Below are 18,914 nucleotides of genomic sequence, written 5' to 3'. Positions count from 1 at the left end.
TTCGGTGCATGAGCAACCAAGATCGAAAATCCAAACCTGATCTCTATTTGACTATTTCCACCAATTTGTGTGGACCGGTGCATGAGAGATATAGAGAGTTAGATGGGAAACCAAATAATAATAAATAAATAAAAATTTTGTTGATACATTATTGAAAAGTACTATCTCAATAAGTGTATTGAGGTATTGTTCACCAATAAATTTGATGGACAAAATTATTGTGGCTAAGACAAACCGATTTTATTAGCTTTGATATAGCGAAAAGGGAACGACAAAATTCTAAGAACACGTAACGTAACACATGACTTCTCCTAAAAAGGAAAGCAATGGAAAAATGTACACCATACATTTTAGAGAATGGCGTTTATTGTAATTTTAGACAACATGAAGGATTATTCTATTACAAATGAGCAAGAACAACGAAAATAAAAATAAAATAAATAAATAAATTCAGGTTGATTGTCTATTTATCCATATTAATGTATAGAAAAAAATATACGGTAGATTTTAAAGTTTGTGGGAGCCTTTCATTGGTCCAAAGATCCCAATGACATCTCTACAACTCCATTTGAATGGGATATGAAAAGCTTCTCCACAAAATCCCTTCCAGACCAAACCCTACAAACAAAACGCAAACAAAAACTCAACATAGCCGAAGATGAAGAAGAAGAAGAAGGTGAAGATAATGAAGAAAAAGCTAGATGCGAATGGGATTTCAATCTCTCCACCATTGTTTCTTCGAGCACGTCCATTGGAGCTGTTTCCGACACCCTAGGAGCAATCGAATTCGATCCCTCGGATACCTTGGTAGCCACAGGTGGCATAGCGAGAAAGATTAGAGTTTATAGTTTAAGCACTTTGTTGCCTGATGAAGAAAAACATGTTGACAGTGTTAGTAGTACTACGTTAATGTTAGACCACGCTACTGCATGTGACTATTACGTGTGCACCCCAGCAAAGCTGAGCAGCCTGAGATGGAAACCCGGGTCGGGTAATCGGGTCCTGGGGTCCGGGGACTATGATGGGGTTGTGATGGAGTATGACCTCGAGAGGAAAATACCCGTTTTTGAGCGTGACGAGCATGGTGGGCGCCGGGTCTGGAGTGTGGACTATTCGCATTGGGATCCGGTTATTGGAGCATCCGGGTCGGACGATGGAACCATGCAAATATGGGACCCGCGTTGTGAAGGTGGGAAATGTGTGGCTACGGTGCAGCCTAGCGTGTCACGTAGCCCTGTTTGTTGTGTGGAATTCAATCCATTTGGTGGGCCATTAATTGTCGTTGGATGTGCTGACCGGAGGGCTTACGGGTATGATGTTAGAAACTTGGGTGACCCGGTTGTTGTTTTTGATGGGCATGGTAAAACTGTTTCTTATGTTAGATTTCTTGATGATCATATGATTGTTTCAGCTGGGACTGATGGGTGTTTGAAGCTGTGGAATGTTGATGATTCTACACGTGTGATTCGCACGTACAAAGGGCACGTGAATAGCCGGAGCTTCGTCGGGTTATCCGTGTGGAGAAATGGTGGGTTACTCGGATGCGGGTCGGAAAATAACCGGGTCTTTGTGTATGATAAGAGGTGGGGTGAACCCATATGGATGCATGGGTTTGAGCCAGTGGCTGGACCCGGGAGTGACCACGGGTTTGTTAGTAGTGTGTGTTGGGGCCAAGTTGGGGAGGACCAATGTAGACTTTTGGCAGGAGGATCAGATGGGGTTTTGCAGGTTTTTGTGGGCAAAAGGAAGTTGATTTCATATTAGTATTTGCTTCTGACCCACTTTCCTACAATATTGTTTGGGAATTTTAATCATATACAGAATTGTGCATGCAATTTTTTTTTAGAATAAAGATAAAAGGAAAAAAGAAAGATAGAGGCCATTTTGCTTTATCACTTTTGCAAACAAATGTTTTAGGGATGCAACTACATTTACAGCTCTGTGTTGTGAATTGTCCTTCCTAAATCCTAATCGATACTCAGCCTGATTTTAGAATTTTCTTTTCATTGTAAATGTTATGGGTCCTGCCTATGTCTATGAATTGAGTCATGCATCATGAGGTGGTTTATTCAGAGGCTGTCTTATTTTATTGCGATTCCACTTTGATAAGAATTGAATAATAAGATATATGCAGCGGTCCTTGTAAACTAGTTAATAGCTCTTGCATATAATTGAAACATGCCATTAGGTGTGTTTGGATTTTGGGTATAGCAACATTAATCTTGAGAATTAGAGGGTAAAATTTGTAATCTACGTGGACAATTGATTTGTGGTAGGTGTTGGCCCAATCTCATCAAATTTAAGGTGTTGTGTTTTTTTTATTTAAATAAATTTATTTTGCATGGTTTTCTTAACTAAGTTGGTTAAAGATGGAAAATTCTTAGGTATTTCCATGGAAAAATGATGCTTCATTCTCTCACATTTACAGTGGACTCCACCATGAATTTAATGAGTAGACCCCCACTATGAATGTGAGAGGAGAGAACACCATTCTCTGTGCTTCGAGAGTACCTAAGAGTTCCTTGTTAAAGAACGATGTGAATGTTTAAATTGTCAATTTTCACATTAAATAGTATTGACAAAATTTACTATCAACCTTTTAATGCAGCATCCTGACCTGCTATATTAAGCACTGAAGCTTTCATAAGGAGAACGGACATGGTGCTAACTCTCCAACTCTCACCCAATATACCAATAGCATGAACGTTAGTGGTTTCCACAGGGCCACAGTTGAGTGGATAAGATATATTAGTTGCATCTATGGTTGCCTAAAAATTTAGTGGTGGGAGTCAGTAGCTAAATGCAGTATTCAAATAGTGATGTATCAGAGACCTGATAATAAAGCTTAATAACGATGTATCATGCCTATTAATAACGTGTTTAGAAAAAAAAAAAGTATCCATTTTATTTCTTTTTTATTATTACGTTAAATGGGGAGAGAGATTAGAACTTTTCTTTATGTCATTGTTTTATGAGGGAAAAAAAAAAAAAACTTAGAGTCCGTTCGGTTAGAAAAGTAGAAAAGTGAGAGGATGAAAAACATTTAGTTTTCCCTTTTTTGTATTTGGTTGGAGGGGTGGAAAACTCTTTTATTTGGTTGGAAAGAAAAAAAAAAGGGGAAGGATGGAAAATGTAATTTATATAAATTGACTATTATACCCTTGTTGCATAATATGTAATAAATAGATTTATTCGTACTCATTACATAATATAAAATTTATCACATCATAATACAAAATCAGGTCACGCTAAAAAAAAAAAGATCAAGTCACGTTGAAAAAAAAAATAGATCAGGTCATGTTGAAAAAAAAAAAAAAGAAAAAAAAAAGAGAGAAGAGAATGTTGAAAAAAAATAGATCATGTCACGTTGAAAAAAAAAGAAGGAGAAGAGAATGTTGAAAAAAAATAGATCAGGTCATGTTGAAAAAAAAAAAGGAAAAAAAAAAAAGAGAGAGAAGAAAATGTTGAAAAAAAAAATTAGGTCAAGTTGAAAAAAAAAAAAGAGAAGAGAACCTGGACCCGTTGGTGAAGGAGATGAGAAGAGGAAAGTGATAAGGATAGGTGGGAGGAGGGCATTTTGTAAAAGTCCTATTATAATACTTTTCTCCTAAGATTTTCCTCCCAATTTGGGAGGAAAAAAAATGTGGGCTCAAAAATAAAACTTTCTCCCGGGTTTTCTCTCCTTCCTCTTTTCTTTCCCCAACTGAATAGTGGAAAACAGCATTTTTCACCCTATTTTTCTCCTTCTATTTTCCATTCTCCATATTTTCATCACAAACGAACGGACCCTTAATCTTGGAGTAATGCTTCGGGCTCTTACAATAAGAGTGGACCCTATATGTGGGACCCACCCTCCTTTGTGAGAGCTCGGAGAATTGCTCTGAGAGTATGTAAGTATTGCTAGACTTACATAATTACATGTGAATGAAGAGATTTGTTTTTGTATTTGCATGTGTATAATGTACTTGATTGTTTGAGTAGCTTAAGTCCAATATTAGATAATAGTTTTTTTTCTTTTGGGGTCTTTTTTTAGGGCAAGTTGTTAATGCAGCATTGTTAAGTCTACATCCACTTGTTTAAAGTTTTAAATGAATTTAACTTTTGTATTGAAATGATGTCTTAGGTTCTAGCTTGTCACATTAAGCCCTTCATAAAGAAACTCTTCAAGATGTTAATTCTCAAACTCTCACAAACCTAAGATCTTAAAATGTTAATTTTTTATTTTTACCTTTTGTATATATGTTCTTTTAATGAAAAATGCTCATTACAAAAATTGACATATTTTTCAGTCTAAAACTAAGACATAGACCATATAATTTCAAAGGAATGTCAAGGAAATAACATTTTTCACAACTATTAAATGGTCTGTTTTAATTAGAGCAATATCATTTTCACATGTCATATTAACAATTGCAAAAAAATGTTATATTTCTAAATTTTTTGACAATTTTATCCCCATTACAATATAACACATTCATAAAATTGCAAGAAAAATGTTTTAGAATCAATAAATCTAAAAGACACAATTATTCACAATTGCCAAGTTGATACATTGTGATTGGTGTTGAATTGTTGATAAAAGTGAGTCATAGTTGAAAATGATATTACTTCAATAACAAGTTGTTATATTAATAATTGTGAAAATGATTGTACTTTTTTTAGTGTTGATATTATTACTCATTTAAGAATAAAATTTGGCTCAAACATGTTTGGATTAAATTATTTTTTCCAACTTATTATGTGGTGATTTATAAGACTATACTCGATTTATTAAAAAATTCATGTAACTAAAATTACATATAAATAGTCTCTTTAATCAACATATCATGAGTTGGAGCAAGATGACTCCACAAATATTTGGAGGCAAACTTTTTCATTTTTTAAAATCAAGGGATAGTAATAAAACACACTCTTTCTAGCGTCTAAATTGTAGTGACCATAACTAAAATTCATTAAACATAACAGCAAAACTCATTGTATATTAAGCATATGTAATCACCTTTATATGTAATAATGCTTGTGGAATTTGGATAACAAGACCATGACCAAAATAAGCACACCACCAATTGCCCTAGATTTATCAAAATTTTATTTGAGATAGGTTGATAGTGGAGACTTTGAGAGGGAGGTGGGTTCCATTATCTAAGAGCTATCATTTGAACAATTCCAGGCAAACTACAAAAATCAGCCATGTATTAGGTTTGCGCTAATACGAAGTACTGCCAATGTTTTACAAAAATATCCAATTTGGTCCCTAAACACTCCTTCCAATAATTTGCTTCATTTATACTACCATTTAAGCGGCTGCATCGGTTTGGAGTGGATTTTTTTTTGTTCCAAAATACCCCTTACATTCCTAGGTTTAAGTAGAAACAGAACTAAAAGATAGTTTGATAAATTTTTTTTTTCTAAAATACCCCTATAGCCTATGTTTAAATAGGGGCAAAACTTGGTAAAAATGGTCATTTAACTTCCATATAAAACACTATCAATAAAATAGGAGCACACTTCCAGCGCACTTACGTTAGTTTGCAAACTCAAATTGCTTCTTCTTCAGTTATGCAGTTCTCTCAATGCCCCTACATCCTACATTTAAGTAGAGATAAAACTTGAGGATAACATAGTAAAAATATATCTTTAACTCCTATCTATAACCATGCCTACAAAATAGGCAATATTTAACTTCCACGTTTTGATTTGTTGCTTAGATTGCTTAGAAAAGAAAAGAAAAAAAAAAGAAAAAAAAGTCCTGTTGATTTTCAAACTAAGCATTACTATTCACTTTTCTTTTTCTTTTTTTTTCTTTTCTTTTCCTTTATCAGTACTTAACTCTTTTCTTTTTTCTTATCAAGTTTTTTTTTTTTTTTTTTTTTTTTTGCATTAAAAAAAAAAACTTTAACTTTTTTTTTAAGCGAAAACCACATTTTCGTCCCTACATTTTCACGCGATTCTCACTTTAGTTCCTATTTTTTATTTTCACAACTTTTAGTCCTTGTTTATTAAAATGTCTTCTATTTAAGTCCTTTTCGTCAGTGCCGTTAGGGCACTGACCTACATGGCAAACAAAATTAATAAAATAATAATAATAAATTTATTTTGTCATTAAAAAATATCACGTCAGCAATTAAATTAAAAATAATAATTTAACTAAATTTAACTAAATAAAAAAAATCAAAAACAGAAAAAAAAATCCCATTAATTAAGATCAAAGTACGTCTTGAACAAGAACAACAAGAATACAAACCCATATCTAAGAACACAAACCCAGTAATTAAAAAAAAAAAAAAAACAGAAAAACAATAATGCCTTCCAAGCCCACCGCCCCCGATCTCCCTTCCCCACTCGACCAACTCACCACACCCAACTCACCGATTCCGACCTCCGCCTCACCGCCTACGAGATCTTCGTTGCCGTCTGCCATACCTCCACCGCCAAACCCCTCAGCTTCGTCTCCTCCAACAACAACAACAAAAGTAGGGATGGCTATGGGTAGGCTATGGGTATACCCAATCCATACCCTACTCGAAAAGTTTACCCATGGATACCCGAATATCAATACCCATTAGTATCCATACCCGAATCTTACCCAAATTTATTATCCATGGATATTCATACCCTACTCGAAACCCGAAACCCATTAAATTTTTTTTTTTTAATCCAAAACATTTTATCCATACCCCATGATTCAAAACTGGCAAAATGTTATTTATAACACAACGAAGAAAAGGCAAAATGTTACAAATAACGAAGATTCAAGTTCAATTCCACATTTATAACGTAACAAGAATCTTAGGAAATATTTGTAAACTTTGTTATTAGAAAGAAAGCTGAAACTAAAATGAAATATTTGTAATTGTAAGCTTTCATTTATTTGTAAACTTTGTTTACAAATAACATTCCTCACATCTAGCTTTGAATTCTTCGCCTCCTTCACTTTCCTCTCTCTCTCTAGTGCCGCCTTCAATGTCTTCTTCTGATTTTCAAGCTCGTCTTCCAGGTAGATCCAATCCAGATTCTCCATCTGAAATTTCTCCGTCAACAACGCATTCAGGTAATTGATTATGAAATTGGCGCTGTAGGGGCATAGGGATTCGTAGTATAAGCCCACAGAGACTTTTTGAGAATCTGATGGTAAAATAATTCTAGAAGCTGACGAAGAAGAAGAGGTGAACAAGAAGAGGTAAGAGATGAGAGAGAGGGTAATTACAAGATGAGAAGCCATTGGAGAAAAAAGCTGAGGGATTTTCAGAACAATGGAGCTGAGATAGAGAGTCAGAGAGGGACTGAAGAAATCTATCTAAGAAAACTAAATAAAGACCAGGACTGCAAAATTACAAGTGTTTCTTGTTAGACCCTGCCACTAGTCAGAAACGGTTCATATATATATTTCATTCTTTTAAAATTTTGTGGTTTTTTTTTTTTGAATATGGGTCGGGTTTGGATAATATCCATACCCTACCCGAACAATTCGGGTAATACCCATACCCTACCCGGTTAAGATCTACCCATGAAGAACCGGGTATTACCCGGAATATTTGGATTGGGTAGGGTTGGATATCCATTACCCAATGGGTATGGCCATCCCTAAACAAAAGCAGCAACGGCGGCAGCAATTCCGACTCGCCGAGTTCGGCTCTGGGTTACCATTCGCCTAACTCCCCTGGGTTACAGCGATCCCTCACTTCCACCGGAGCTAGTAAAGTCAAGAAAGCTTTCGGACTCAAGTATCCTAAGAAAACCCCCGGGTCAGGTTCAAGTTTGGGTCACGGCAAGCCAAAGAGGCCATTGACCGTTGGAGAGCTCATGAGAACTCAAATGGGTGTCTCTGAAGCTATGGATTCCAGAGTTCGTAGAGCTCTTCTCAGAATCGTTGCTAGTCAGGTCTTTTTTGCTTTTCGATTCGTTGATCTAAGTTTGCTGCTTTTGAATTACTCAATTTTAGTCTTTTTAATAGCTATCTTTTCTTTTTCTTTTTTTAATTACTAGGTTTGTGTTCTTAGATTTGGATTTGTGTTTTTGTTGTTCTTATTCAAGACACACTTTGATCTCAGTTAATATGAGTTTTTATTATTATTTCAGTTTTTGATTTTTTTATTCAGTTAAATTATTATTTTTTAATTTATCTGCTGACGTGGCATTTTTTAATGACAAAATAAATTTTTTATTATTATTTTATTGATTCCGTTTGTCATGTAGGTCAATGCCATAACGACGCTAACGAAAAGGACTTAAATAGAAGGCGTTTTTCTAAACAGAAAGTAGTGAAAATAAAATATAGAGACCAAAGTAGAAATCGCGTGAAAATGTAGGGACGAAAATATGGTTTCGCCTTTTTTGAATACCCAGTTTCCCTTGACAAAAAAAAAAAAAATTGTGAACAAAGAAAAGTGAAGACATTATAAACCCACGTAGGCACATACAGTAGTACAAGAATCAAATTAAAAAAAAAAAAAAAAAACTACCCGTATTCAATCTTTCAAACCCACCTTCACTGCCAATACCATTAACCCACCCACTTGCACTTGAATTCAAAATGGGGATCACCCACGTACAAGTTGGATTCAAATTTGAAATGAGGATTAGCAAATACAGTTATAATTACTATTTCCTTATCCCATCAAAGCACTACATATCACTTTATCTTAAATATGTATTACAAACCAATGCGTTTGAAATCTTTCACTCTGACTACATCAACAAATTCAGGTTTGTTTAGGTTTCTCTCTCAAATTATTTAAATATAAAACTAATTGGTTTATAATGGTTTCAGGATTGCAACAACACAATCAAGCAAGTTATGTGAAGACTCAGTTGAAATAGACTCTCCAATGAAGAAGCCTTTGGGAGTGCGTCACTGGAGAATATTTCCTACCGCGATAATGCCACCAAAGGTAGAGATTGAGGGATTCTTCACAGTAATAGAACGGTGTTGTTGGGGTCAAAATAGTTCATGGCATTTTTACTTTTGCTCTAAAATGAGTGCTTCTTTTTTTTTTTTTTTTTTTTTCCAGTATTTGGTTTATATTTGGTTTCCTTACTTTGTTATCATTATTATTTCCATGTCATTATCTTATCTTATCTTATTTTTTCTTTTATTTTTATTTTTATCTTTTCTTTACTTTTATTTGGTCAGTTTGATAAGTGTTTAATATTTTCTCTAATTAATGAGTCTTTTTTAAAGAGTGGGAATGATAAATATTTTTGTCTTTTTTGTGGTTATCGGGTTTGACTAACTATTTTAGTGTATGTGTTCTAATTGGTGCCATCTCTTCCTCCTGGTATTCTTTTCTATTGTTTTTCTTACATTTAAGCCTAACTCTATTTTTTTGCATTTTTTTTTAGGGTAACATATCAACAATTTTGTTAAATTTCATAGCAAGAACATTGGATGAATTTATATTTGAGAAATAGTGAAACACCCTCGCTTAGATTATGGTCCCGATTCATGATATATATACATTAATACATTATTATTTTTATTGGATGAATCTAGAATTATACAATTCATAATAGTATTTTATCAATAAAGACTATTCCATGTATGAATGCAGCCATGAAAATTCTTTGGAACGACAAGCAACCCTTGATATTCCTCCTTAATTTAAATATAGATTTTTTTTATTTAAAAAATTAGGTTTGAATTGACTCCTCCAATGCTTCCGTAACCTAGAGTTTACACAGTCACGGCATATGTTTTTTAAAAATATTGAGTTTACAATGTGAGAGTTTAGCATTTGAAATTTATGTTATGGTTATGGATATGTAATAACTAGCTACCTTTTAGGACTAAGTAGCTGCCTTTTAGGATTAAATTTTTTTTTTTGATAACTCTCATTTAAAAAAAATAATAGCACCAAAATAAAATTACATTGCTTCATATTAAATTGCTCACACGCGTACTCAGAGGTTTTTCTATTATTTTGGAGAAAAGTTAATAATTTGCATCCATTATAATTTGGGATTACTACATTTTTCAATCACAAAATACCTATATAAGATTTGTTTGGGGCCTGCTTATTTTGCTAAAATTGAAAACTTTTTACTAAAAATATTATAAATAAAAGTAAAAGTTAGTTGAAATAATACAGTGAGACTTATGAATAACATCAAAAAGTGCCATAGAAATCATAAATAATAGCAAAAATAAATTAAATAGTAAAATGAGCTCACTTTTAATTTGGAGCACACTTTTTTTTTTTTAAGAAGTACACTAAAAGTAAGTCCAGTCCCTTGAAAAAAAAAATTTGGAGTAAGACACAGTTGGTGGGAGAGTAAAACATGGTATGATGAGAGAGAGAGAGAGAGAGAGAGAGAGAGAGAGAGAGAGAGAGAGAGAGAGTATAATAACTAGCCTCTGAGCACGTGCTCATGTGCGTGCTTAGAAACTCTTCTATTTTTTGAGTAAGGGTTAATTTAGAGCATTTATTATAATTTGGGAGTACTACATTTTCCAATAAAAAAAAAAACCTAGGGGTGTGATGAAAAATTATTTCACTTGCTAACGCATAATACTCATCACCCTTAGGTTTTTTTTTTGTGATTGGAAAATGTAGTACTCCCAAATTATAATAAATACTCTAAATTAACCCTTACCCAAAAAATAGAAGAGCCTCACGCGCGTGCTCAGAGGCTAGTTTCAATAACTTCTCTTGACTTGAGAAGTCTCATGGTAATTACATTATGAAAATTATATATAAGAGGAATCCGCTCTTTCAACTGAACTTTATATAGTTCAAAAATACCCTCATTAATGAAGGGTAAATTTATTTAGAAATATGGTCATAAATGTCAAATAACAAATTTTATTTTAAATTCAAAAAAGAGAATTTCTAAAATTTAGGATATTTTTTTCTTCACATTCAAAAAAGAAATTACAGTTACTATTTATCTTTAAAGTTTATCCTTTTTATTTGTTTGAAAAATAAAAAAATTTCTAAATTTTAATATATGCAAATTATTAACCTTTAAAAATAAAATAAAATAGAAGAGCCTTTGAGCACGTGTATGAGCGCGTGTTCAGAGGCTAGTATATATATATATATATATATTGATAGGTGTTATGAATATTATATACGCAGTGGAATGTTTGGATAATCAATAATAGATAACTAAAATAATTGAGGAGTAGGGAAATTTTTAGCAATAATTTGTGTTTGTGCTTAAGGAGTAAATTATGGAGCTTTTGGGTACATGTGTTTAAATACATGTTTTTAATTTTTAAATAACATTACACACATTTTTATATATTTTTTTACCCACATATTTTTCTAAAAAATACAAATAATAATATTAAAACGATGTTACCAAACACCCTATATTTCTGAAAAGTTTTACTAGTAAAGAGTAAATTTTAGTATTACCTTAAACCGAAGGGTAGTATTTTTATTTGTTATTATTATTATTATTATTTTTATAATTTTAAACTCTTTATACTTTACCCCTAATTTTTAATTTGAAGTATGGTCGTTGGCTCGTTGTCTCTTGTTGATCTCCATTCTGCAATATTTAGAGTTTAGAGAGTCTCCCGAAACTTTGATTGACAGAGAATCCAATTCCTCTGTAGAGTTTAGCATAGTAGACTCAGTTCAGCTGAACTCCTCCTCTCGATTTCCATAGATTTAGAGAGAGAGAGAGAGACACACACACACACAGAGAGTGTAGAAGAGAAACAGAGAGAGAGTCAGAGACAGGGACAGAGATGGTGACTTCATCGGTGGTGAACACGTACCCACTGTCAAGCTACACCTTCGGCACCAAAGAGCCCAAGATGGAAAAAGACACCTCCGTCGCTGATCGCCTCGCTCGCATGAAAGTCAAGTAATTTCTCTAAACCCTAGATAAACCCTCAAAACCCCCCCTTGCTGTTTGGTTACCTATAAAAAAATAATAAAAAATTAAAGTACTTCTACTAGTTTATTTACTCTTTCAGTGATTTCATTTAAGTCCAAAGCCTTTTTTTTTTTTAGTTCACTCATGGAGTTCAAGAATTGAAACCCTAACTCATTTATTTCCAGAATTTTCTTTGTAAAGTTTCAAAATTTTCGTCGTGTTAGCAAAGAATTTTGACTTCAATTGACTGCAATTGGAGACAAAGAAACAAAAATGTGTTTTTGATTTTTGTTTTTGAAGAGAACCTAGTATGTAAGTTTTGGATTTGAATTATTATTATTATTATAATAGTAGTATTTTTATGTGAGTCCTGGTTATGGTTATTGGTTTCAGCTATATGAAGGAGGGCATGAGGACGAGTGTCGAAGGGATTTTGCTGGTATGTACATTCGATTAATCTGACACATTATTTCATTGTAAAAATTGAACCTTTGTGATGCTTGTGTTTGGATTACCTTTTTGTAGACCTTTGATGCTGTACTTGAAAATCGAACCTTTATGATGCTTGCATTTGCATTTGGATTACCTTTTTGCATTTGGGTTTGAGTTCATTGTTGTTTTTGAGATACCTGCCTTTGAGGGATACCGGCTTATTGCGATTTTCATTTCTGCCCCGGAACTTTAATTTTGGAGTAAAAAGTTAACGTGTAAAAGAGGGCAGGGCCTAAATGGTGGGTGAAATATTAAGATGTATACTAAACGTGTTTACTTGTCTTTCATGGGTTTATTCTCGATTGGTTTGTTGTCTCTTCTCTCTTTCATTTGAGTTGTGATACTTGTCTTAGATGAAACTGATGGCGACTGTGTAGTTCCTAGATTGTTATTCACCTCAAAGATTCTGCAATTTACTTATCTTTTCATCAAAACTTGCTTCGTTATTCATTAATAGTAATTATGATAAATACCCATGCATGTAAGCTGTTGCAAACACACACCAAAGGTCACACATTTGTGACAAAAGAACATCTCTTTAATACTTTAATTATCATTTAGACTTTATACGTGTTAGATTATGTTTTCTCTCAAAGTCTCTTCTTTTTGGAACTTTGTTTCAGTGGCTTTGTATTTGGAGTTTTATGCAATGTATTTCCATTTCTGATTTTCTACAATCTGTTAGCTTTAGTTCTTGAGTTATATGCATTTGTTTCTTGATCAGACTGTTCATCATCGTGAACATGATGTTCATCTTTTTCAATTAAATTCCTATTGCCTATAAAAAAAAAGTATTAGACTGTCCATGAAATTATTATTATTATTATTATTTGGGGGGTGGGGTGTAAAAATTACTCTTTCACCCAATGAGTTTTGAACCCATGACATTACCCTCTGCCCATTCTTTTGGGAGGAAGAAATGCCATTTGAGCTAGAGTTGGCTTGACTATGCCCGTGACATACATTAATGTAAAAATCTCATGGGTTTGATGCTTGTATTGAGATTTTAACAAATTTCCAATGTTAGTGGGATGTTGAAGGACCCAATAGTTTTATAAGCTTATTCAAGTCAAGCTGTGCTTTCTTTAAAGGACCCAATATGTGGTGACTAGCGCTGAATAGAAGTTCTTTCTTAACTCTCAACAAATTTTATAAGCTTAAATGCTTAATCAAATCAATCTTTGCTTTCTCTCTAGCATTTTGACCTTGTTCTGGATACAGAAGAACACAAATAGTTGGTTACTCATTGGTTCATCTTTGTGGAAACTGTTTAATTTTTTTGATCCATTTTGTAGAGTTAAAGAATTATTTGAAACAAATAAGACTATCTGATAACCTACAAATCCCAAGTGCCAATTTTGGTGCTTTTCGTCCTTTCACCTTCCTCTATGAGAGTGCTTTTATGAGAAACACTTATCCTCTTCGTTTATATATCTTGGTGAGGGGTGACTGATCAAACCTTATGTTAGTTAGGCAAGTTATGTGTAAGTAGTAGATGCTAAGGAGTGCAATTGGCTTGGCACATTTTTGTGATGAATGAAGGCTACAAATTTTGAAATTTGCAACAGATGAGCTCTAGCTGAAATCACACTTCTTCCATTAATTGGGTTCAAGATCAATGGGTGCCAATAAGAAAACCTTGATCTTTGCAGGCCCACTCACCAAAAATGGACACTTCAGCTAAGCCTCTTCATTTGTAATGCAAAAATAATTGTTGGATGTATCATGCTATATTTACTGTATAATCACATTCATGTACAAATTTATGACACTGGTCCACTTTTTGCAATATTATGAAAAAGAAAGATGCATGGTAGCAAGCGTGCTTGCTCAAGTTGCTAGCAGAGTGGTGAATCACATCACCATTTTCTGGTTATAAGAGAGGTCTCCTTAAAATCAATGTACTAACTTAAAGCCTTCTACCTTCTCAGTTTGAGGAAATGAGTGTCATATGAATACAGGTTTTTTACTTTTTTTTATTTATTTATAAAAATGTGGTTATAAGAGAGAGGACTGGTCCTGTTCTCTTTAGCTTTGTTCACCATCCTGTAGCAATCTTGAGTATTAAGCAGAAGCACCAGCGTTTTAAAGCTTCACTTTTACTTGACTTCCATGACTATGTCAAATTTGATCCAATCTTTTATTATTATTAAGTTTATTGAGAGATTTGGGTTGAGTTGAACCATCTTGCCCAAGCCTGACATTCGCAAGTAGAAGCTTTAAGTTATAAAATGGTGCCTTTTGTCATCTTGACCAAGTCCTGGAAATGTTGCCTGAAATTTGTAGGAATTCAGCATAAGCCACTTTTTCATCAGTAAACTTGTGTGGTTTTCTTTAGAACCATTGTTTTAGTATTATATGAACTCCTGGCATACTGCTTTCGCATCATTAAAAGAGGAATTCAGATTTTGTCCACAGGAATCTTTTCTCTGAAGGAAATTTTCTTGCATGCAAAATTGTTTGTCACAAAAATTGTGATTTGACAGTTTTATAGTCACTAAAAAGAAATCACAAGCATTTAATCATACAATTAGGCTGTCATTTTGAAGACAGTTATTCATACCCCACAGGACATGAGACCTTTTCCTTCCAAGTTTTTTCTTCTTCATGGTATTGGTATTGCTTGGGTGGATAAAAATTGGACATAGACTTCTTTGTTTTACATGTGCAAGTGCAACACTTCCTAACTCTCTGGCTCAACCTATGGCTTGATCTTGCAGGTACAGGAACATAACCATCCTCACATACTTCTTCTGCAAATTGGAAACACTTTCTGCAAACTTCCTGGTGGGCGTTTGAAGCCAGGAGAGAATGGTATGATATCTCTTTTGTTATACTCATCACTTCACAGGGTCTGTGTTTTTCTCTTCTCCCCCACCCCCAATTTCCTTCATGATTTTCTCATTATGAATGAACTTTTTTCACTTTTCTGTTTACTTTGTGGCAGAAATTGAGGGCTTGAAAAGAAAGCTGACCAGCAAGCTTGGTGCTACTGTACCAGCTCTTGTGCCAGACTGGCAGGTATTATTTTCTTTTGTATTCTGTGTCTGATTATAGGCTAAAGAAGATTCTTGAAACTAATATGGCAATGGTAAACATATGGATATTGACTGAAAGTTGAGTGGTGCAAAAATAAAATGGTTATAGATATAGAATTGCCTAATTTCTGAGACTGATGGCTAGCCTTTGCCTGGTGCTTCTTATTGGGCTTTCATTTTATAATTCTCTGTTTCCTGGTTTTGAATAGCTGCCTTGCTTCCATTCTATTAGGAAGCCAGTTTTACTTGGGAATGTGGATCTTGGGTACAGAAAAATCTTTTATGTGCCCGGCGCATAAGCCCTGTCAGTGAGAGAGATGTCTCATGCGCTGGGCACATGAGACACCTCCTCCTTGGGTACAATGGTTTAAGAGTTAAGACCATGTACCCTCTCTCCTTTATGTGAGCCTGCAAGTGCACTGCAACTTTTATAATTGCTAATGCTTTTTGTCACTCCTTGCTATCTTTTTGCAGATAGGTGAATGTGTGGCTGTTTGGTGGAGGCCAAACTTTGAAACCATAATGTATCCTTATTGCCCTCCCCACATAACAAAACCCAAGGTAACATAACCAAATTATAGAATCTATTCTTGTTTCTGGCTTCATTGGTTATACGTGATGATCCTCCCTTCCCAATGGGGCAAGTTTCTGGGGCTACATTTAACTTTTACTTTCCTCTGCGATATGGATTATGCAGGAGTGTAAGAAGCTTTTTATTGTTCACTTGTCCGAGAGGGAGTACTTTGCAGTCCCAAAAAATTTGAAACTTCTTGCTGTTCCATTGTTTGAACTCTATGATAACGTTCAGGTACGGTACATTTGGCATTCTTCTGATATGCAACTTTTTTTTTTTGATAAGTATTCTGATAGGTAAAATTAATTTGACACTTGAGTAGTGTTCAATATTAACTACTTATGTTCAAAATGCCAGGTTTGCCACAATTTGAATCTTTGAAGACAAGACACTGTCTTCTGGGTAGAAATGATAATAGTCATAGAAGAGTTGTGGGGCCATTAGGGATAAGGGGATAAGATAACTGTCTCTCTCTCTCTCTCTCTCTTTCTCTCTCTAGACAAGACTCTGTCTTTTGGGTAGAAATGATAATCGTCATAGAAGAGTTGTGGGTCCATTAGGGATAAGGGGATAAGATAACTGTCATCTCTCTCTCTCTCTCACTCTCTCTCTCTCTCTAGAGAGAGAGAGAGAGATTGGTCCACTATCAAAATATGTTCACTTTAGTGGCTTATTTTGGTGGCCATGAATTAACCCTTTCCATTCGTATGTTCCCCACTTCTAATCTTTTGGTCTTCAAAATGGCAGACACAACCTTTTCACCCTCCCTTTTTGAATTTTATCTTTTATTTTAAAAAAATAAATATATAAATAAATCTAGCTTGAAACTGCTGTCTTATATCCTGTTTTCTTGTTTCAATCTTGTAACGAATGTCACTTACCTGGTTGCAGAGATATGGACCAGTTATATCAACCATTCCTCAGCAACTCTCCAGATTCCAGTTCAACATGATTGCTAAATGAGCATTAGTTTCTAAAGCTCACATCCTGATAGCCTGCTTATAATTATCTGAAGTACCTTTGATTTAATTGCATGGACTGCTAGGGCTCAGACCTGATTATTACTTCATAGCTGAATTTAAGTTGGTTTAGAAGGGGTTTCTCCAGTTATGCTGATAATTGAAGCTTATCTATTGACATGGTCTCTCTTTGTTTGGTCCTTTGGAATATCTATTGATGCGTTCTGTGTAAGTGTAGAATTCTTGTTCCAACAAGGTTTCTGTTGAGTTCTTGGAGTCATTTACTGTAGTTTAAGTCCAATGGATGTACTTTTCAGTGGGATAGAATGAGCTATAATGTGCTGTTTTGCGATTTCTGACAATTTTTTGTAATTTAGTTGATTATGCTTGTAATATTATAGGTGAAATTAGGGTACAAACAGAGGAGGTATGTAGCATGTATTGTCCAAAGCCTTGTTGCTTAGTCACATTGCTTGGTCCCCTTTCTAAGGAGAATCAGGGTCCGAATCCCCCATTCACCCCCCCCCCCCCCCCACTTGTAACAATTGAATTATCAAAAAAGATGCATAGCATGCATCAGTTGCTTATGCTCATCTTGGTGTAGTTTCTTTGACAACTACTTGGTCTCATTTTGGAAATAGGATCATCCTTTGTGTAACTGTCTTTATTAATGAAGTTGTTTCTTTTGCATGATGCTTAGGCTATCAACCTCTTACTTTAGTCCCGTCTAGTTTTGACTGATGCATGCAAGCGCTGGAATCAATAGTCAAGGCTCATTAATGGAGACAATGGGTGATGACTGATGGCTGAAAGGCCAATCATACTTAGCTGCAAAGTTATGGTAGAATAAGTTCCAACCGAGCCATCCATTGTCCCCTGTAAAATGACTGAAAGGCTAATGATACATTGCTGCAAATTTGTGGTGAAATAAGTTCCAACCGAGCTACCTTACGCAGGAAAAGGTGAGTCATTTATTAGGTCGGTTAATTGACCCACCAGGTGGCCCAAGCCTGGATGGTTTGAATGGCTTCCCCCTGCATGGCCATTGATTTCGGGAGAAGCAATGAGCCACTTGTTGTGTTAGGTGGCCTCTCCTGGTGAAACCTGAACTTCATTTCCCAATAATTTTTTTTTTATTATATATTTTTGAAACCCAAAAGAAATTTTTTGCCTGAAGAAGAAGAATAGGCTTCGCTGAGTTGGATGCATTAAATTGTGAAATCTTGACATTGACTATTTTTTGCTCTTGGCTGAAGCAAATTTAAGGTATGAGCCATGGATGGAGACATTTAGCTAAATATTGATTTTTGTGAAAAAGGAACTTAATAGGATTGGTTACGGGTTGAATGGTGAAACCAATGAAATTATCATTGGCCTTGCAATGACAACTGGAATGATTTTTAAACTAGCAACTCCACACACACACACACACACACACACACACACACATATATATATATATATATATATATATATTATTGAGTGAATATATTATAAATTTATAATTTGCATAAAAGTAATATTATACAGATTATAGCTTGACATCTTAACAAGTTGTAAAAATTTGTGCATTGCACCTCACCAAACTGTCTAAATTTCATAAGGGGGGAAAATAGTTTTTATCATAATAAATAGTCAATGAAAAATTAAGATTTCTTGAACAATTTGATCCTCTAAAAACAAAAGTTCTTACACTCACTACTTTCTAAAGTTCCTTTTACTCTAAAATAATTGAGCTAACAAAATGGAAGGACTTAAGTTGAACATGCTACGAGTATGGGCCTAGTGGGCCTTGCATCAGTCCCATTAATTTCATTTGAATAACCGGTGAATAAGTGAGCTCTTCAAATCATGAATTTTCTCTTATTGTTTGAATATTTGCCTGACCTGACTATAGTGACAAGTTATCAGAAGAATTCTTGAAAATGGATTCCTATTGGCCTCTCGATTTAATCGAATAGGGTATCTAAAAGAAAGTGCACTTTGACAAGTTGCCCTCACTTTACCATTTATTTCACACCA

The 18,914-nt window shown here is 34.4% G+C and overlaps 2 protein-coding genes across 2 annotated transcripts; both read left to right on the top strand.

Moving 5' to 3' along the window:
- Nucleotides 1-511: 511 nt before the first annotated feature.
- Nucleotides 512-2,124, top strand: LOC142619182 (WD repeat-containing protein RUP2-like). The gene has a single exon (XM_075792255.1). It carries the CDS (start codon nt 580-582, stop codon nt 1,762-1,764), a length of 1,185 nt encoding a protein of 394 aa, XP_075648370.1. The 5' UTR covers nt 512-579; the 3' UTR covers nt 1,765-2,124.
- Nucleotides 2,125-11,459: 9,335 nt separating this feature from the next.
- LOC142620916 (pre-mRNA cleavage factor Im 25 kDa subunit 2) lies at nt 11,460-17,485 on the top strand. The gene is made up of 7 exons (XM_075794223.1): nt 11,460-11,817; nt 12,223-12,268; nt 15,042-15,135; nt 15,269-15,342; nt 15,834-15,920; nt 16,057-16,167; nt 16,825-17,485. The coding sequence occupies exons 1-7, from the start codon at nt 11,699-11,701 to the stop codon at nt 16,894-16,896; spliced, it is 603 nt and encodes a 200-aa protein (XP_075650338.1). The 5' UTR covers nt 11,460-11,698; the 3' UTR covers nt 16,897-17,485.
- The last annotated feature ends 1,429 nt before the right edge of the window (nt 17,486-18,914 follow it).

The sequence above is a fragment of the Castanea sativa genome, chromosome 12 (genome assembly GCF_040712315.1).
Source record: "Castanea sativa cultivar Marrone di Chiusa Pesio chromosome 12, ASM4071231v1".
NCBI classification, from domain to species: domain Eukaryota; kingdom Viridiplantae; phylum Streptophyta; class Magnoliopsida; order Fagales; family Fagaceae; genus Castanea; species Castanea sativa.
The sequence above is the reverse complement of the archived record's forward strand: the minus strand, read 5'-3'. Positions and strand labels throughout refer to the sequence as shown.

What these genes read in the sequence shown, in the direction of transcription:
- LOC142619182 (XM_075792255.1), top strand. Translation starts at nt 580, where the DNA reads ATGAAAAGCTTCTCCACAAAATCCCTTCCAGACCAAACCCTACAAACA.
- LOC142620916 (XM_075794223.1), top strand. Translation starts at nt 11,699, where the DNA reads ATGGTGACTTCATCGGTGGTGAACACGTACCCACTGTCAAGCTACACC. An exon ending in GTGTCGAAGGGATTTTGCTG is followed by an intron (nt 12,269 to 15,041) that starts GTATGTACATTC and finishes TTGATCTTGCAG; the next exon opens with GTACAGGAACATAACCATCC. An exon ending in CTCTTGTGCCAGACTGGCAG is followed by an intron (nt 15,343 to 15,833) that starts GTATTATTTTCT and finishes ATCTTTTTGCAG; the next exon opens with ATAGGTGAATGTGTGGCTGT.